The following is a 22,167-nucleotide window of genomic DNA, read 5'->3' as shown; positions in this document are numbered from 1 at the left end:
AAGGGCTAATATCCAGAACCTACAAAGAACTCAAACAAATTTACAAGAAAAAAACAAACAACCCCATCAAAAAGTAGGCAAAGGATATGAACAGACACTTTTCAAAAGAAGACATTTATGCAGCCAACAGACACATGAAAAAATGCTCATTATCACTGGCCATCAGAGAAATGCAAATCAAAACCACAATAAGATACCATCTCACACCAGTTAGAATGGCAATCATTAAAAAGTCAGGAAACAACAGGTGCTGGAGAGGATGTGGAGAAATAAGAACACTTTTACACTGTTGGTGGGACTGTAAACTAGTTCAACCATTGTGGAAGACAGTGTGGCGATTCCTCAAGGATCTAGAACTAGAAATACCATTTGACCCAGCCATCCCATTACTGGGTATATATTCAAAGGATTTAAATCATGCTGCTATAAAGACACATGCACACGTATGTTTATCGTGGCACTATTCACAATAGCAAAGACTTGGAATCAACCCAAATGTCCAGCAGTGACAGACTGGATTAAGAAAATGTGGCACATATACACCATGGAATAGTATGCAGCCATAAAAAAAGATGAGTTTGTGTCCTTTGTAGGGACATGGATGCACCTGGAAACCATCATTCTCAGCAAACTATTGCAAGAACAGAAAACCAAACACCGCATGTTCTCACTCATAGCTGGGAACTGAACAATGAGAACACTTGGACACAGGACATGGAACATCACATACGGAGCCTACTGTGGGGTGGGGGAGGGGGGAGCGATAGCATTAGGAGATATAACTAATGTAAATGACGAGTTAATGAGTGCAGCAAACCAACATAGCACATGTATACATATGTAACAAATCTGCACGTTGTGCACATGTACCCTAGAACACAAAGTATAATAAAAAAAATAATAAAGCATTTACGGTTGTATCTGTCCATATAATTCTCAAATACCAAATAGATGCAATTTAATGCCAGCCTTTATTGTTGAGTGTTCTAAAAATCATGCCTAAGTTTTCTAGTAACTCTTGATTAAAATGAAAATTATTTTAATAAAGTATAAGGTTTTCAATCTTAGGAAAAAAAGATTATCTTGAAAAACCAAATTATGTATTTCTGTCTTTTTAAACAGTTCAAAATGTACATGGTTTAACTTTCTCCTGATGACTCAAGGCTACGAGATTGCTTTGTAATTACTTCTATCTGTATTTTATAACTTTTCCCCCCGATATTTTAAAGTATTTTTGACTTGGAGACAAGGTCATATTTCTGGAACATTTTTTAATCAACTGGCCCTCTTATTCTGTTACTATTTCCCTCATTCATAGAAAACCTATCACTAGAGAGTTATTCATTTCTTTTTTTTTTTTTTTTTTTTTTTGAGACGGAGTCTCGCTCTGTAGCCCAGGCTATTCATTTCTTGACAGCCAGACATTTTTAGTGACTTCCTTTAGGAAAAAAAAAAAAAAAGAAAAAATAAGTCACCTCCTTCTTTGTAAGCCCAATTCCTTAAAATGATCATGTACCTTATTTCTGTTAACTTAAATGCAAAGGAAAAGCCATCCTTGCTTTGGGTGAAATAATGCAACAGATAAACCACATAACCAAGGATTTCTGTGATTCTAGTAAATAGTATCTTAGATGATGTCTAGATTCCAGCTAGCAACATCTGGTGAGATAGGAATTGACTTACAAGATGTAGCTACATGTAATAAAGTATTTATACTTTGTTCTGTCACCACTTACAATGGATTAGCAATAACACATTCTGGAACAGAGTAATCTATTTTGGTGTGCTTCTTTAATTAAAAAAAAATTATTGGCAAAGAGAGACTTTAAGGCAGCCAATGCTTTTTCACTACCACAAACAAAACAAACAGTCTGTTTCTACTAATTACTGCAGGATATACACCTTTATGACATTAGGAATATAGAAATCTCTTACCTGCTGTGATTGAATAAAAAGGCTAAAAACCACTTCATACTTTTCCTCTTTCCCAGTCCCCTCACGATAAGTTACAGTCTATATCTGGGGGTAAATTTTTATCATATATTCACAGTGTTCTCATATCCCTAGAGATACATTTATTCATCAAAATAAAGTTTATACAAGACATTTTTAAATCCATAGAAAAGTATCATAAAAAGCAAACTATAAAGACTCTAAGGATTATTTGGCTAAAATATTAGACACATATTAAAGCATTCACCTATCATTACCCTTTTGATTTATTTTCTAACTTTGACCATACTTTCTACTGCTCCTCATTCTCTCTCACCCTCTTCTTTAAGAAAAGAGCAAAAACAGTTTATACGTATATAAACTTCATATATATGTATATGTACATAAACAGTTTATATACATATATATGTATGCATGTATATGCTTTCAAGGGAGATGCTATATAAAAATTATACCGTTCACAGCTAGAATAAACCTTTTGCTAGAAATTAATTAGAAACTGAGCATCCAAAGCAGTACCTAAAGCTAAACAATCAGAAAGGGCAATGTGAAATACAATTACCTTATTTTCTCAATATGTTTAACAGCCATTAAAATCAATTCCTTACAATATTTATTTTATTCTTATTAAAAAGTTGAGCCCTATAATACATTTCAAGAACTCATGAATTTATTTTCATAAATACTATTATCACATCACCAAACACTGAAATATACACATAGCTTTAAAATATTTTGTGACATGATTGCCAATCGGCAGCAGTAAAAGCTTTCTAAGAATTCAATCAGAAAGTATGGAGCTGGCAGAAGGGAAAGTACCAGGACTTCAAAACATAGATATTTACAAAAGCAAGGTGTGATGGCCAGATTTTAAAACCCACTAGAACATCTAATTGATGCACTAGAATTCTACCTTCATAAACTCAGTGCCACAAGAAGCTCCTGCATTTGGGAGCAAGCACCTTCTAAAACAGGAACAAACAAACTACAGTGATGAAACTAGCAGTACTGTGCTAAGTAATATTATCTATTTTTGCCAACATTTTACTTACTTTTTCAGTTAGGGTTGCTTTCAGCTACTGTGGCAGGAATATGTCTAAAATTAACCTAGATAAATAAGGTTTTATGTGTCTCATTAAATGAAATTTGTAAATGAAGTAAGCAGTTCAGAATTGGTGCCAGTTACTCAACAGAAACAAGAAGAACCCAAGAGCCTTCTTCTGTCTTTCTTACAAAAAGTCTCTTGACCTAAATTTGCTTATCAGTTATCATCCTTCAGTCAACACTATTTTTAGATCAATAAATGCAGAAACTAAATTTGAGGTGGGTCTTTCACATGACTGCTAAAGTCATCCCAAAATGGCCAAAAGTAGAAAAAGAGACTAAAAAAGAGAGTACATGTATTGATGAATAAGGAGGAATGAAGAGAAGTTCCAAAGATTTCAACAATGAGCAGGGATACAATGCAGTACAACCAAACTCCACAAGCCTTGAAAACACAAAGACTTTCACACGAAGGTAAAGGAATAATAAAGCCCACATTAATAGCCACTTCTCAATGCTGAATTACATGGGATACGGGAGAATGAGCAGTCTTCTGTTGAACAGGAAGTTTGCTTATCAGAATGAGCTTTCAAAGGCCAAATTTAAAAATTCTTAGAAGATGGAAAATTGTATTATAATAGGTGAGGGAAGTGAAATCCCAATAAAGAATCGATCTACCATACATAATACAGTATCAATATGACACACTACTTGGAGGGAACAGATGACCCAGAAAAGCAGCTTGAGGGGCTATGGCTTACCCGAAAACTAGGTCTAGACTAGTCTCATCTCTAGAGGAATGTCAGTTTCTGATAAAAGGACAACTTCTGCCTAAAACATACTCTTGTGAGTCAGCATGTACCTGATGGTGGTAAGAATTCACCGAAAGAAAGAAAAGAAAGAAAAGAAAGAAAAGAAAGAAAAGAAAGAAAAGGAAGGAAGGAAGGAAGGAAGGAAGGAAGGAAGGAAGGAAGGAAGGAAGGAAGGAAGGAAGGAAGGAAGGAAGGAAGGAAGGAAGGAAGGAAGGAAGGAAGGAAGGAAGGAAGGAAGGAAGGAAGGAAGGAAGACAGACAGACCAGAAAATAAAAACAAAAGATGTCAAGAATATCTGTATAAAACACAGAGGCTAAATAGTGACTCCATAAGAATACAAAGGCTTCCTATGATCAATTCAGGTATGTGTAACTGAATATGTATGTCTCCAAGTGAGTGTAGTAATATGTATGTCTCCAAGTGAGTACAATAACATCTGACTGAGCAGACTGACAATGAGAAGTACTTAAAAGTATATTTTTAGGTTTATCAAGAGGTGTCTTTATACTTACATCAGTATTAGTTAATAACCAAAGACAAATCATCAAGGCAATGGGTAGAAGTTCATAATTATGAGAGTTCAATTAAGTATTTATTTGTTGAATTGTTTTAAAATTTCAAGAGTCAGTGTGCATCCTTATATGTAATGTCTTCCCAAGGATGGTGGCTGGTAGCCATCAAAGCAAAAATTCTTATTCTATTTACTCTAAACAGAATTGACATAAGTGAGAAAAATAATAAAGTTGTAATCTTTTCTACTTTACTTTGAAGATATGTAGTAGAAATAATATAAAAGAAAAAAGTTAATAAAATTTAAGAGCATTAAGAACTATTTCAAAAATAAGAAAAAGCACCAAATTGTTTTGAAAAGACAATGACGGTATGTATAAAAAATGCATAGAAAAATATTAAAGAAGGATAATAAAAGAATGTATATCAGAGATTGAAGATTCTAATATAAAAGAAAAAAGTTAATAAAATTTGAGAATTAAGAACAATTTCAAAAATAAGAAATAAAAAGCACAAAATGGTTTTGAAAAGATGACAGTGTGTATAAAAAAACAGAAAAATATTAAAGAAGAAGCATAAAAGAATATATATCAGAGATTGAAGAGTAACAAGAAAGCAAGACTTTTCTTAAAAAAATTTAAGTTATGCAAGTCACTAGCTAGCCATGTGAGTCATTAATTATCTCAGGCTTCAGAGACATTATTATATATAAAATGATAATTTGGAGAAGACAATCCCAATGGATTCAACATCCTCTAATATTTTTATAAATTTATAAACCAGATAACGCAAAACTTATGCACACGAGTAATGGTCATTATATTTACAAACAGTACTTATCCAATAATATAGGACACATATTTGGAACACCATAAGCCAAATACTGGATGTAGTAATATTAAAGCGAGAATCGTGTATGCATTTCAACTATCTTCAAAATAAAGAAAATATATAAACTTCTTCGGCATTTACAATTCTTATTTGAAGGCCAGAATTAGGTTTTCCTAATATAGTGAATCTGGAAAAAGAAAGCCTAAAAAAGAGAGGCATTAAATAAGGGACTCAAGAGAATGCAGGCAATTAAGTTTAAATTGTCAAATGACATAAAAATATAATTATTTACCAACACAACAGATTGAAAATAGGGCTATATTCCTATTAGTAACAGAAATTATATTTTATACATTAAGAGTAAGGAATTAGTGTATTCCAAGTTACTAAATTAAACCATAAACACTGATTATAAAATTAGCATTGAATTATACAGTTACATATCATAATGAAAAGCTTTACCAGTTATTGTCACCAACTATTAAATACCTATGTTCAAGAAAAACATTATTATTTTCCTTTGGTGACAGACATTGAAAATAACAAGGCTAAATTGAGCTCACCAGCCAGAATAGAAACTGAAATTTGAAAAATAGAAATCTTAATACTATCTTTGTTGAATATTCAGTTTAAAATCTGAGCCATGTTTCTCCTCAAATAGTCGATAAAACTGCACTGTCTTTTACCTTCCATGTATTGAAATACTGGAAAGGACATATTTTTCTCAAAACTGAGAGGTGAATTAAGGAAACAAATGAAATAAAATACAAATGGAAAAGAAGCCACTTTCATTTTTTTCAATGACTTTGGTTTAGCATCTGAGTGACAGCATTGTTCAAAAGAATTTTGTTTACCCCCAGATACAGAAGTCAAGAGAAATTATCCTCCCCATTTGAAGCAGCCGCATAAAATAGATGACCTGCTGGACTCTTAGATAATGTCTAGGCCCTGGGTAAAGTAGGCCTGAAACAGAACTTCCCCTTACCTGATCTCTGTGGACTTCTGATGTGGAAGGCTCAGAGCTGAACATTAAAACACATGTTTTACAGGATTGGGAGCCGACACCAGGCTCCAGCTGACCCTTACAATGAGGACATTTCATTTTCTGCTCCATCTCAAAATTTAGCTAAGAGATAGTGACAGTGGGCCCAAGGAAGTCAATTTACCAACAAACCTTCCTGTCTGAGGCAAAAGCAAGATAGAAGAGAGGTGCAAATCTGGATCTCCTATTTCATACTATCTCCCCCTGTTGGCACGGAAGTATACTAGTCAGTTCTGGATTAAAGGTACAGATACAGCCAACAAATGTTGCGTTTTCAAGCAACAAAGAGAAAATCCTTGTACATTAAGTGAATATACACTATCTAAGAAATAAATCTCTGTTCTACTTGATTTTTATTATTATTATTATTATTTTTTTTTGAGACAGAGTTTCACTCTTGTCGCCCAGGCTGGAGTGCAATGGCACCATCTCGGCTCTCTGCAACCTTTGCCTCCCAGGTTCAAGTGATTCTCCTGCCTCAGTCTCCTGAGTAGCTGGAATTACAGACACTCGCCACCACGCCTGGCTAATTTTTTTTTTTTTTTTTTTTTGTATTTTTAGTATAGATGGGGTTTTACCATGTTAGCCAGGCTAGTCTCGAACTCCTGACCTCAGGTGATCCGCCCACCTCAGCCTCCCAAAGTGCTGGGATTACAGGCGTGAGCCACTGCACCTGGCCTTTGATTTTTTTAATTAGATAAATAAAAATACCTGATTTTATTCCTAAGAAACATATAGAAGTCTTCTTATTTTAGGTTTTTAATCTCAAGGTCTCTGAGAATAGACCAAACTTTCAAGCAGTTCTTGAAACAAAACCTTGCAGATAGCTGTGCTACAAAGCTTTTCTTAATCCAACGTGTTTTAATTTTTTTATTTTTTATTGAGGTATAACTCTCTAATATTTTATAATTCTTCTGTTCAAAGGTAAAGAATATAAAGTATGTGCAAATGATCTCTAAGGTCCAAACAGAAATAAAAATTTTAAATTTCCTTGCCACAAGAATGTACTACACTTAACACACAATGAAGTGGCACGGCTAGAGAGGAAGTAGAGTGGGATACTCAAAACCATAAATGTTTAATCGGAAAGTAAGGCTCCACTTTTGATAACTTATTCTATAATAATTTGTTAATTGTTTTATAAATCTCTGCTTTATTCATTCATTTTTTAAAACAAATATACAACTACTAGATGTTGTACTATACAACTACTAGATGCCAGGTATATTCAGGTATTGTACAGAACATTCTTTCTAATGGACCAAAGTTCAAGAAACTTTATGAAAACAAGTAAGAAAAACAGAAAAGAGAAAGAGAGTCAAAAGTCTTACCCAGTAAAACCTTCCCGGGTCACAATTCTAACATAAACATCTCCTTCTTTAAACTCTGGCTCCCTTTATAATTAGATGCAATAAAAAAAAATTTTTTTTTTAATTTTCTTGCCTCTTAGGATAATTTCCTCTAGTTTTCTTGGGGGGTATTCACTTTTTATATTTTATTGTCTGCAACAATCATTCTTTATACCACGCCCATCAAAATAAATCTCATTTTGTATACTGAGAATAATTTTATAAAATTTTACATTTAATAAACAATAATAGACAATATAGAGTAAAGAATTTTTAGGAGCAGGCATTGTTCTCGGCATTTTAGATGGATTATCTCATTTAATTCCCCACATTAACCCTATGAAATAGTTTCTATTACAAGCCCTAGTTTACAGATGAGAAAATTGAGGTAAGGAAAGTTTAACTTGCCCAAACTTACATAGCCAAAAAATGACCGATGCCACATATTCAAATCCAAGCAACTTTGTTCCAGAAACTATGCAATTAACTATTATACTATGTTTCTTAGATTAAGTCCCTGCTCTATTTCACCAAAGGTATTCTTTTGCCAAAAAGAGAGTCTCCAAAGATAAATTAACAATTTATTAATTTTGTTTTTCTACTTAAGTGTTGATACATTCAGTAAACAATATTTACAGTTTCTCAATCATTCCCTGCACTCATTTTTCTCTAATTGTAAACATAATTTGAATTTTATACCAGAATAAGTTTATATTTTCATTAAAATAAAATTATATTTTCCTATATTTTATTTCCTGATTGGTTTCACTTATTTATTTTTTAAATATTCATTAAGCATTCATTAGGTGCCAGGCACTTACCCAGGTTCATAAAATCATAAAACATTAAATCTGGAAGCAATTTTCAACATTAAATGAGTTGAAATCAATGCTTACAGTCAAAGAATATAAACTCTTAAGATGCTGCATTTGTTGCCTGGTCTAGCCCAGAGAGAAGCTAATTTTGGTGTTTCTTTGTTCATCATCTGTACTCACTGGTTTTGCTCTTCACAACTAGAAAACTTTAATATCATCTAGATACCTCACTAGGAAGACCCTCCTCTTTCAGATCATTTATAAAGACAATAATCACAACAGATGTTGTATTAATTCCCTAGGGCTGCTGTAACACAGTACGAGAAATCCGATGACTTAAAACAACAGAAATTTATTATCCTACAGTTCTGGAGGCCAGAAGTCTGAAATCAAGGTATTAGCAAGGCCATGCTCCCTCCAAAACTTCTAGGGGATAACCCTTCCTTACCTCCTATAGTTTCTGGTAGCCCCAGGCATTCTTTTGCTTGTGATAGCATAATTCCAATATCTGCCTCTGTCTTCACATGGCTGTCTTCCCCGTATGTCAGTCTCTCTTCTCTTCTTCTAAGGGCACCAGTCACACTGGATTAGAGCTCACCATATTAACTAGTTTACAACTACAGACCTTATTTCCAAATTAGGTCACGTACACAGGTATCGAGTATTACAACTTAAAGATATCTTTTGGGGGCACATAATTCAAACCATAACAGATGTGATAATCAATTGCTGGGGCACCTTGCTCTTTATACTTTTCTAGTCAAATAGACATCTGTTCCTACTTTTTGGCTTCTGATTTTAAACCTGTTCTTGGGTCATGCTAAAAGCCCATTTCCCATTTCAGCAGTGATTTAACATTTAGTAACCTTTGGTAAAAAACATTGTCAATGTATTTTCTGAAACCTAAGTAGCTTATTTTATATACACTACCTTCACTAAAAAAAGGCTCTAAGAATAATCAGTCAAGTATGATTTCTTCCATTGAAATGTTCCCTATCGCCTAGGAGATTATTTTACATAAATATTTGGTGACTCTATTTGTTGATATGAGTTCTAAGAGCTTGTCCAATATTCAAAAAATATTTACTTAGCCTCCTCTACATAGCAAGCACTGTACAAGGCAGAGGAAATAGTAGTAAACATAATGAAAGTGCCTACCTTTTTAAAGCTACAGTCTGAGGAACAAGCAGGGATTATAGTAGAAGACAGATAATAAAAACATACATACATGCCATAATCAAATGAGTTCATACATACCAAAGTACATATATTAGTATTTAATGCATGGAAATATTTAGAACTAACCTTCCACAGAGTAAATTATTAGAACCAACCTACCACAGAGTAAATTCTTAATAATTGTACTAATAGTTGAAATGGTAAAAATACTAAAGTAAGTGCTTTGCAAGAAAAGGAAAAAGGCAATAAGATAAATAATGATGGCAGGGGTCAGATAGGGTCTATTACAGCTGAAGTAGTCAGAGATCTCCCAAAGAAGTATCATTTGACCTGAAATTATCAAAAGAAGGCAGCTGGTCATATGAAGATCTGGGGAATAAGTATTAAAAGGAGATAAAACATAAAGGCCCAGAAATAAGAAGAAACTTACTGTACCCAAAGGACAATAGGACCTCAATGGCTGGAGTGTGATGGGTGAGGACTGGTAGGAAATAATGAGGGGAAGTAAGCAGGGATGAGATCATCTAATTGAGTTCATGGTGAGGATTAGAATTTTATTCTAGTTATACAGGAATACCAATGGAGGGTCATAAGCAGGAGAAATATAAAATCTCATTTATACATTAAGATAACTCAAGCTATTATACAGAAAATAAAATGTACAAAGTGTAAGGGAACAAACAGGTAAACTGGCTGAAGTAGTTCAGACCTTAACTTATGGTGAATTTACTAGGATGATCACAATGGATATGTTATCAAGAGGTCAGATTTGGGATATATTTTGGAGGTAATATCAAGACAACTTGCTAATAGGATTTGGAAAAAAGTGAACACAAGGGTGATTCCCAAGATTTTGACTTAAGCAATTGACTGAAAATACCCTTTACTAAGAAGACTGTAGGAATGGCAGATTTGAGGGTTTTGTCAAGTTCAATTTAAGATTATCAGTCCAATTATTGTATGAAATGATCAAAGACAATCTTTATAAATTAAGTTCACATTAAAAATGTCTTATTCATTCAAATGAACTGTCATACCTTATATATGACACCAGATATAGCAAATGATTTAAAATAATTATAACAAAAGCATTCTTTCTACATATTTAAAAACCAAGTTGCAGGGTGATAACTTTTGGTAGGTAGGATTAAAAAAGGAAGGGCTTCACATATAAATTTTAAAACTATATGCATTTAATTTTATTTTTAAAACAAGGTGATAAAATACCTCAATTTCAGAAATTTGATTTTTCTGACACTGAGCTCCACCTGCTGGTAATTTCTTACCTATCGGTATTACATAACTAAAAAGAACTAAAATATCTATGCTAAGGGGACTGTTGTCTCCAAAACGAAAATACTGAAAACTCTACTTAGGAGGCATGAAGGAAACATCTTCTTTCTTTATAGCTACCATTTATTGAACTTAGCTATATACCAGGCACTGTACTAAACATTTTTGCAAGCGCTATTTCACTTAACTTTCAAGACAATTCTATGAGATGACTTGCCACTTTTAACCAGTAAGGAATCTTATCTCATAGAGGTTATGTGATTTTGCCTGTGGTGATACTTTAATAGCACAGAGGATTTGAACTAAAGTCCCTCTGATTACACATCTGTTGGCTTAGTAACCATGCAACATTGATTGTATAAAATAGAAACTTCCTGACAGAGAAACTTTCTGTCAGTTTCTCTGACAGAAAAACTTCTGTCAGGAAGTTTCTATTTGAGTTTGAACCTGCCACACCGATTCTGATAAAGTTCCTTAATCTCTTCAAGCTTCAATGTTCTTGTCTGAAGGGCTGGAATAACTCCTTTGCAGGACTGTTTGCCAGTAGTATATAAAGTATGTTATATATATAGCATACTGCTTAGCACATAGTGAAGAGTAATTAAGGATTAGTTCTTTTAGTAATTTTTGTTAAATGGCATGTTAAAATTACTTATGAGGCTTTATTGACAAATGTCAATGAATCAAATTAAGTATCTCTCAAAGAATCTTTTGGAAACTTTAAATTTTTCCATTTTAATAGCTACCAAATAAATTTGTTTAGAAAAACCCTCCCTCCAAAATAGAACATGTTTCATACAATAGCTAAATTTTCTGTACTCTTTACTCATCTATAAAACCTACAGAAATACTGATCACCTATAAAGCTATCAAAAAACTCTACAAAGTGAAATCAAGATAACCAACTACAAGATCCAACTCCGACTTAAAAAAAAAAAGGTAGAAATAGTAAGATATCAATGAGTAAAATGTAAAATGAAAATTGTTAGCAAAAGTTGAAGTTTAACACTAAAAATTACCCCTCAATCATCAGCAATATTTTTTAATCCTAACAAGGGAAAAGACTTGAATAATTTGTGGGAGTTATAATTTCACAAACATAAACATTATGTTTAACATAAAAAATATCTAATTGTTTAAAAATACAGCTTCCAAATTTTTGAAACTCAGCTAATGAATTAACTAATAAATCGTACTAATTTTACAGATCTAGCCTCAAACAAGTATAGAATATCTGCAATCGAGAGAGAACTCCCCTCTGAATACAACTGAGAACTCCCCACAGAATACAATTATCCGTTGCATATCCAAACTTCAGCTGAGAGAAGTGACACTAAGAAATGATTGTTAAAAAACACACCCAGTCCACCACCCCATTATTCTAAATCTAGATTATATTATTGGATAAAATCAATTTAGAGACTGCTGCATTCTTAGGCCCATATAGAACCATTTTGATGTCATGGCCTCCACTTTCACTGATGGATTCTAGATTCTGCAAGAGATGGCCTTACGAATCTCCTTCTTACATTAGCTTTAGTGATATTGTAAAGGGCACTGCCACTACAAAAGTCAGAATTAAAGCCTCCAGTAAGAAATTCTATTAGGGCTCAATACAATGAAAAGCTTTGCTTCCCCTGCAATGTGACATGCTTTCTTTTACTTAAGAGTGTTATATGACTTTATCTCCCTTTTCATTTTGGCCTTTGGAAAGCTTAGAGACAAAATAATAGCTCTAGGGTAGTAACTATACATACATCCTATAAACTACAGTCTTGATATCCTGTTACAACTTACATTGTTCCTGGTTCTCATTTTATTTTATATTTATATTTTCCCGAATGTTGTTGTCATTAGCTACCTCAAATACTCTGGGGAGTAAGGCAGGAAATGAATAAATGAGTAAATGAACACAAGCATGTAAATCTTTTACAAAAAGCCCTGCAATGTGAGGTTTACTTATTCAGGGAGCTATAACAGTCTTACCACTGAACAACTTAAAACAAAAGCCTGATTACCAAGAGTTGGTGACATCATGCTCCTTGGCGTCTTCAGACCCCCAGACATGGTCATTCTACTGAGCTACCTTTCTTAGAGGTGATAAAGCTGAAGCTTAAAGCATCAGCTTTTTCATACTTCCTGTTAATCATCTGTTTGACTCTAAGGAAAATTAGAAGCAAACAAGAAGCTTCCCTTGTGTTCTTTGGTTTTCAGTTATAATCACAAGTTATATCATACACCTACTCAGCAAGAAATCAAAGCTGTCTCTGACTTTGGGAAATGAGAAAGAGGCAACTTCCCCCCAAATCGCCCAAGAAAACAATAAGGAAGAGCGGACAAAAATTAAATTAACTCTACCTAAACTGACTTATCTGAAAAAAAGTTAAATTAGACTTTCATATTCCTGTGGAGAACAAAAGACCAGTGTTTCATTGGTCTAGTGTGACTAGTCCATGCTTGTTTTACTTCCCATATACCAAATTATCTTAAGTGTTTGCAATAATTACTCCATCACCTTAAAAGCATGGCCTATCTTAAAAATAGAAACAATTATGATTTAATTCCTCAGCATAATTTTAAAATTATAATGAGCAACCACTAAGTTAAAATTAGGCCTCTAAATTGTATGCTGTCATTAAAAGCTAGAAAGCACATACTTATTAATTTCTGTTGAGTTAAATAGCTAGCAAAAAGTCAGAATCAACATATCTATATATTACCTTTGTATCATAGTCCTTGGGAATAAAAGAAAGCCTTGTGGATTGTCATTATTATTTTATAAAGCCTGGCAATGAAATTTTCTGATTAAATTCATGTTTAATACACAAAGACAATTATATGAATAAAAGATGATACAGAATACTGTATCATACTAGAAAATGCTAACTGATCAAAATACAGAATCCTATGTTCAATTAATTTGTATTAGATTTAATACAGGAATTAAATCCTGGAAAACATGATCAAATATAATATGAAATTGATGGCAGTTATCCAAAAAGTCTTTATAATTCTATTACACACAAAAGGAGAACAAAAACGAATCTCAGTAACAGTTTTCAAGATTACTTGAATTTCATCTCATGCCATCCAACCCATGAGCGAACATGACAGAGTTATCTGGCAATTTTCTTTTCTAATAACACACCTACACTTGAGCCTAATAAATAGCAAAGACTATGAATATTTTATAAGTAATAAAATTGGAAAAGGCTCACTATATCAAAAGGTACAGCTATCTGTAATAATTATATAACACTGCTAACATAAGCTATATCTAAATACCCACAACACAATTAATAGAAAATTGAAATAACTATATATATAATGCAAGTCTATACTCATCCAGGTCCCTCCCGATCCAATGCTACAATTAATTACATTTCACATTTCTGTTCGGTGGGGTGTCGGGGTGGGGGGTTGCCTAAATTATTAAGGTAAATATCTATATTTCCCATTTCATTTTATCTTATTAAATACCTCCCAACAAAAGCTTTTGGGAATCAACAATTTGGAATGAATCACGTAAGTACAGATAAACAAATTTTCTATTTGTACTATGCTCCTGACGTAAAACTTGAATCAAGTATAATAATGAATTTTCCTAAGTATCTGAACCACAAATTATATCTATATATTACATTTTATTAAACTATAAAGGAAGAGTTTTGACACCTTTAAGTAAGATTGGTTCAATAAATATTTTTATTTTAAATTCCAAATATTTTTAATTTGAAAATGCAAATATAATCAATGCCTTTTGTCTATGAATTCTTACCTTGTACAGCTCCAGTTTAAAAAAGAAACAGAGGAAAAGTTCGCAAGTCAGTAGTCAATAAAAATGGAAACCTGGAGAGTAAAGCAGGAGAGAAGAGGGAAGTGGGTCATATCATAGTACCCTGAGTCAAGCAGGGGAGTATGGGAAAAGTGAGAGAAGAGGGAATGAAAAGCTTTTCTTACCTCAGGCCCTCTTTTTCATCTCCTTTTTCCTACTCCCTTTTTGTTTGTCCTTTTATCTGCCTCCCATTTCTGTATTTTCTTTCTCTCCTGTTCTTTACCATTCATCTTCCTCACCTTTCTTTACTGATCTTCCTGCCCTCACCTGTTTCTCTTGCAACCTTTCTTCTGACATATATCTCCTTCACCTCTTTCTTAATTCTTCCTTAATGGCCTTAGCAACAAAAAACTGGGGGAAAGAAAAGAGTTCCCGCCAAAATTAAATTTTAATTAGGACAGAGTAATTTGTCCCCTTGTAAAAAACACAAAAGTCCTTTGTGGAATAAGAACAATGTTCAGGCTCCACAAAAACTGCGCCTTATTATGAAACAAACAAACAAACAAACAAGAGCCATTTAACTACCAGAGTTTCAGAAAGTAGCTATTTGTTTTTTTGTTTTTGTTTTTGTTTTGAGATGGAGTGTTAATCTTGATGGTACAATTTCAGCTCATGCATCCTCGGCCTGCCGGGTTCAAGCCATTCTCCTGCCTCAGCCTCTAGGGCAGCTGGGATTACAGGCGCCCACCACCACGCCTGGCTAATTTTTATATTTTTAGTAGAGACAGGATTTCACCACGTTGGCCAGGCTGGTCTTAAACTCCTGACCTCAGGTGATCCAACTGCATCAGCATTCCAACTGCTGGGATTACAGGCATGAGCCACTGGGCCAGGCCAAAAATAGTTATTTGTAATGACTAAGGTTCTGGAGACTTTAGGTTAACTAAATTTCTCAAAAGACAATTAAAGCTTTTTCTTACTAACTGGATTCCATCTCTACCTGACCTTCTTTAGTCCTTTGTTCACTGACTTCTGAAACCAGGTGTCTTTCATAATCCACATCCTACTTTACTTCAACTCCTCCCAAGTTACATGCCTAACCCATACCCTCCTTGTCTTTGCTAAACCCATTTGCTTACACCTGTAGCCACCACCATTCCTGGCTATACTACAGAAAAGAAATGTGTTCTTCTTTCTAAAATTTCAAGAACTTTTCCCTAGCCTTCTCCTCTATTCTAAATTATTTTTTCCTATATACTTCTCTTAATCTAAACTACTTTTGAAAAGCGAAGAGCTAGGCTTACACAAATTTGTGAAATGGGCTAAATTAATCTTCAGCAACTTTTCACCTTCCCTTCCAGCACTATGCCCCTCACTAGCCTGCCTATCAGAATAAAGACTACCATTCAAAGTATGATTTCACATGCTTGTGCTATCCACTTCCATGCTGACTCCACTGCTCCTGAATTCCCCAAGCCCTTGATTTGAGGTACATATTAATGTCTGATGATGCTTAACATGCTACTTCTCCAAGAGGGATTCAGAATTTAATAAGGATCTTTAAGACAAAAATCCTTTGCCCAATAGTCATTATTTTTCAGCCACAAGAGATCTGAAGAATACAACACTTTGTTATCAAAAATAATAGTGAACTATAGTTTCTCAGTAAAAGAGAAAGAAGAGGAGGTACATGGTCCATAGAAGAAACGTAATAATAATGGTTAGAGAGTGGGTAACAGAGAAAAGTAAGCATGGCATATATAGTTTAAAAAGCTCCTCCTTCTCCCAGATAATTCTGAAAAGATAGCCATAGAAAGCTCAACACACAAACTAACATACACACATGTACACACACACACATACACACACACACACAGAGACAGAGAGAGAGAGAGAGAGAGAGACAGAGAAGTTAAGCATGCTTTCATTTTGGTCCTATGTTAAGTTAGAACAATTTTTGTCTAAAATTTTTCATTGAAGTACAAGATGAATATAGCAAAGTTTACGTATCAAAAGTGTGCGGGTTATACATTTTTGCAGACTGAAGAAGTCCTTGCAAGCAGAACACAGATCAAGAAGCAAGTCACCGTCTATACTCTAGAGGTCTCTTGTGTGGCCCCTTTCAGTCTCTACACCCACTCCACCAAGGGGAACCACCATTCTGACTTCGAATGTCATTGACTACTTTCACCTTTCTTTGAACTCCATATAAATGGAATCACAGAATATGTACTGTTTGGTGTCTTTTCACTTAATATTATTTTTGTAAGATTCAGCCATACTGCTCTATGTAGTTGTAATGTTTATTTTCATTACTGCAGAGTATCCCATTGGGTAACTATCCCACAATTTATGTATTCTACTATTGATTGACATTTGGACAGTTTCTACCTGGGGTCATTATAAATGGTGCTCCTGTGAATATTCTTGTACATGCCTTTTTGAAAGACTATATATGTATTTCTATTGGGTGTATATCCAGGAGCGGATATACTGAGTCACAGGGTGTGCACATTTCCTTCTTTAGTACGTACTGCCCAATAGGCTTTCCAAAGTAGTGGTTGTGGCTAAGAGATTTTAGAGGACATTCTGGCCCTGCTTAAATAACATAGCATACCAAATTTCTACTTTGCCTATCTATAAATGATGTGTTAGTCAAGACTACTACTCTGCATCCTTTCCTTTCTGTGAGAATTATGAGTTTATTACTTAATCACACAGATTCCAGACTAATTTACCCCTATACATTAGCTGAGTGTTTTGGTTTTGTTTGGTATTTATATACAAGGAATATGTGGACAGCGTCACACATTTAAGTAAAAACTGCTACCTAAATGCTGATGGTTTCATTTTGCAACATTAAGCATGTTCAAAAAATTTTTATTGAGTACCTACTCTTTGCCAGGTACTGTGTTAAGCAGTAAAAGTTTATATAGAAAATAATTATAAGAGATGCAATAGGTATAATAATAGCATAAATGAAACCATTTGTGGACATTTACATTCTCAGTACTCTCATCTACCTCTCGGACATTCCCTTTCATTTACTGAGGTATTTGGCAAGTAGCTTAAGATTATTTTCTTTCCAGCTCAACCCCCAGCATTATCATAAATGATTCTTATACTCAAGGCCTCAAAGTTCCTCGGATGGCTTCACCTCCGAAAGTACTCATCTATGCTTAACTTCAGTAACTCATTCTACCATTTGTAACTTGGAACTTACCAGTCAGAACTTCTTCACCTGTAAGATTTCAAACCACACTTGATAGTTACTTACTCCAATAACACTTGTTCATAACTCAATTGATACAACCATCCCAGGTAATACCCCCAAAATTTTTCTCCCAGGCCTTCAACCCTTATATCTTCCTTTCTTGTTTTGCTCGTTTCATAGCATCATGTCTGTGATTATAACCAGTATCCATTCAGATTAGTAAGAGTTCATGGGGCCACACAGAGTGGCACACACCTGTAGTCAATCTCAGCACTTTAGAAGGTTAAGGCAGGTGGATCACCTGACGTCAGAGTTCAAAACCAGGCTGGCCAACATGGCGAAACCCCGTCTCTACTAAAAATACAAACATTAGCCAGGCTTGGTGGTGGGCGCCTATAATCCCAGTTACTTGAGAGGTTGAGGTATGAAAATCTCTTGAACCTGGAAGACAGAGGTTGCAGTGAGCCAAGATCGTGCCACTGCCCTCCAGCATGGGCGACAAGAGCGAGACTCTGTCTCAAGAAAAAAAAAAAAAAAAAAAAAAGTCCATGGTAGGGGCCAGACAAGGTAAACCCTTTAGGCAGGTCATTTAATGAAATTTGTTGTTTAATTCTAAGCGAAAAGAACAAATCTGGAGGCAACACATTATCTGACTTTAAATTATACTACAGGGCTATAGTAACCTGTATTAGTCCATTTTTACACTGCTGATAAAGACATACCTGAGACTGGGTAATTTACAAAGAAAAAGAAGCTTTACTCACAGTTCCAAGTGGCTGAGAGGCCTCACAATCATGGTGGAAGGCAGAAGGCAAAAGGCACTTCTTACATGGCAGCCGACAAGACAGAATGAGAGCCAAGCAAAAGAGGAGACCCCTTATAAAACCATCAGATCCTGTAAGACTTATTCACTATCATGAGAACAGTCTGGGGGAAACTGCCCCCGTGATTCAGTTACCTCCAACCATGTACCTGCCACAACACGTGGGAATTATGGGAGCTACAATTCAAGATGAGATTTGGGTGAGGACACGGCCAAACCATATCATAAATAAAACTGCATGATACTTGTACAAATATAGACACAGATCAATGAAGCAAAATAACCCAGAAATAAAACCATCTACCTACAACCAACTGACCTTTGACAAAGTTGACAAAAATAATGAGGAAAGGCCACCCTATCCAATAAATGGTGCTCTGAAAATTGGCTAGCCATATGCAAAAGAATAAAACTAGATGTCTCTCACCATATAAAAAATTAACTCAAGATGGATTAAAGACTCAAACGGAAACCTGAAACTATAAAAATTCCAGAAGAACACCTAAGAAACACTCTTCCAGACATCGGTCTACACAAAGAATTTATGACAACAACCCAAAAGCAAATGCAACAAAAACAAACATAGATAAATGGGACTTAATTACACTAAAAAGTTTTAGGCAACAAAATAATCAATCAATAGAACAAACACACAATCTACAGAATGGGAGAAAATATTTGCAAGTTATGACTCTAACAAAGTACTAATATCCAGAATCTATAGGGAACTGAAACACCACAAGAAAAAAATGAACAACTTCATTAAAAAGTGGGCAAAGGAGGCCAGGCGCGGTGGCTCACGCCTGTAATCCCAGCACTTTGGGAGGCCGAGGCGGTGGATCACGAGGTCCGGAGATTGAGACCATCCTGGCTAACACGGTGAAACTCCGTCTCTACTAAAAATATAAAAAACTAGCTGGGCGTGGTGGCGAGCGCCTGTAGTCCCAGCTACTGAGGAGGCTGGGGCAGTACAATGGCGTGAACCCGGGATGCAGAGCTTGCAGTGAGCCGAGATGGCACCACTGCACTCCAGCCTGGGCAACAGAGCGAGATGCCATCTGAAAACAAAAAAAAAAGAAGTGGGCAAATGACATGAACACACATTTCTCAAAAGAAGACATACACATGACCAAGAAATATACGAAAAAAAAGCTCAGCATCACTAATCATCAGAGAAATGCAAATTAAAACCACAATGAGACATCATTTTACGCCAGTCAGAATGGCTATTTTGAAAAAGTCAAAAAACAACAGATGTTAGTGTGGATGTGGTGAAAAGAAAATGTTATGCACTCTTGGTGGGAATGTAAATTAGTTAAACTTCTATGGAAAACCATATGGAGAATTTCTCAAAGAACTAAAAATAGAACTACTACTATTTGACCCAGTAATCCCACTACTGGGTATCTACTCAAAAGAAAAAAAAAAAATCATTATATCAAAAAGACACCTACACTCATACGTTTATAGTAATACTTTTCACAATCGCAAAGTCATGGAATCAACCTAAATATCCACCAATAGTTGATTGGATAAAGCAAACGTGGTATATTTACACTATGGAATATTATGCAGCCATAAAAAAATAATGAAATAATGTCCTTTGCAGCAACTAGATGGAGCTGGAGGCCATGATCCATCATCCTGAGTGAAAAACCTCAGAAATAGAAAATCAAACACCATATGTTCTCACTTATAAGTAGGAGCTAAACAATGGGTATACTGGACACAAAGCTGAAAATAATAGACACTGGGGACTCCTAAAGGGCGAAGTGGGAGGAGCGGAGGGGGTTGAAAATAACCTATCTGGTACAATGTTCACTACTTGGGTGATGGGTATACCAGAAGCCCAAACCCCACCATTACACAATATATTCATGTAACAAACCTGCACGTATACCTCCTGAATCTAAAATGGAATTAAATTTTAAACAAAATTTTTTTTTTTAAAAAAAGTAAAAGCCTTCCAAAGAATAGGGAAATTATGCTAAGTGTGGTCAAGAAATTTGGTGTTTCCCCTAAAAAGCCATTGTCTCCATTCTTGCTGGGACCACTATAACCAGACTGATTTGAAATTTTAAAAGATAACATTGGCTAGAGTAGAGAATAGGTTGGAAGAAAGCCACTGTAGATGGTGATAGACAAGTTTAATAGCTCATTATTTTATAACTGCATTTCTTAATCATTCTTTTCATTACTAGTGAGTTGAAAAGTTTTTAAATATTCTTACAAAAATTTATATTTAATCTATTATGAATATCTTACTCATAATCTTTGTCCATTTTTAATTGGTGCATTACTTTTTTCTAAACCAATTTGGATGATCTACTTATACATTTACAAACATTAATACTTTGTAACATCAGCAGCATATATTATTCCCAGTTTTTATCCTGCATTTTAATTCAGTTTAATTTCAACACAGGAAATTTGGAATTAAACTGAATTTAATTTAATTTAATGCAGTTTAATTCCAATATAGGAAAATGCTCACTAATATTTTCTTCTAGTAGTTTTGTGGCTTTTAAAAAATATTTGAGTATTTAATACATCTGAAATTTCCTCTTTATGTAGCACAAGTTTAAAATCAAAACTGATATTTATCCAACATATAAAGTTTTGTTTTTCTCAAAATATTATTTTATTAATATATATAAGTATATATGATACATATATAAATACATATACATAGGCGTTTACTTCAGCAAAGTGCTCCTATTAGTCTCTCTGAAGATTGTTTCTTAACTATGTAGTACCCTTCTAGTTGTTCAAATGTTTTTTTTCTAATATCACCAGTATGACAGCATTAATTCAAGTTTCAAAAAGAAGGCAGATTTAAAAATTTGAATTTGTTTATATTCTTCTTATAGTCCTCTGATAACATATACTGTATAGTTAAATACAGAATAGAAGTGTAACCGATACTTTTTGAATGAGTTGTTTCTCCTTCCAAGGAACAAATGATTTTTTTACACAACCTTGAGAATTTTCAAGAAAACTTAGCCTCTACTCTCAAAGATCTCTAAATAAATTGTGATAGAGAAAACCTTTCCTTAGTTTCAGATCACATCCTTCATCTGTGATTTGCCAAGTAAACCGATGATTTAAAAAATTAACAGTGGATCCATAAGCTTTTAAATATGTATAATGAGAAACAACTTTCTGCATAATACTATAATAAAAAATAGGATTTAAAATTCATCTGGTACCAAATGAGGCAATAAATCATTCACATATTCTCTTTATAAAAACTTTCAATTAAAGAAATTAATGTCATAAAATAATTTCAAAATTCAGAACATAAGATTTTGGAGATAAAAACATATAAATCCTTCACTACATACATTGTCAAAACTCTACCCACAATTAAGTTGCCAGATAGCAACACCTTCAAACATAATTTTTGTTTGTCTGTTTTCTAAGACAGGGTCTGGTTCTGTTGCCCAGGCCAGGGAACAGTGATGTGATCTTGGCTCACTGCAACCTCTGTCTCCTGGACTCAAGCCATTCTCCCACCTTAGTCTCC

The 22,167-nt window shown here is 34.3% G+C and overlaps 1 protein-coding gene across 8 annotated transcripts in view; it reads right to left on the bottom strand.

The window, feature by feature from the left end:
* The window catches only part of FER (FER tyrosine kinase), a 445,427-nt gene that overhangs the window by 260,280 nt on the left and 162,980 nt on the right, over nucleotides 1-22,167 (bottom strand). Inside the window, exon 1 of one of the 8 annotated variants that reach the window (XM_015140544.3) lies at nucleotides 6,137-6,404. The exons of the other annotated variants lie outside the window; for them this stretch is intronic. Coding sequence (XP_014996030.1) covers nucleotides 6,137-6,265 — 129 coding nt within the window. The 5' untranslated portion in view covers nucleotides 6,266-6,404. Of the gene's footprint in view, nucleotides 1-6,136; nucleotides 6,405-22,167 lie in introns of those variants that run through there. 8 annotated transcript variants of the gene reach the window in all.

The sequence above is a fragment of the Macaca mulatta genome, chromosome 6 (genome assembly GCF_049350105.2).
Source record: "Macaca mulatta isolate MMU2019108-1 chromosome 6, T2T-MMU8v2.0, whole genome shotgun sequence".
Lineage (NCBI taxonomy): Eukaryota > Metazoa > Chordata > Mammalia > Primates > Cercopithecidae > Macaca > Macaca mulatta.
This window is presented reverse-complemented; position numbering and strand designations above follow the sequence as displayed.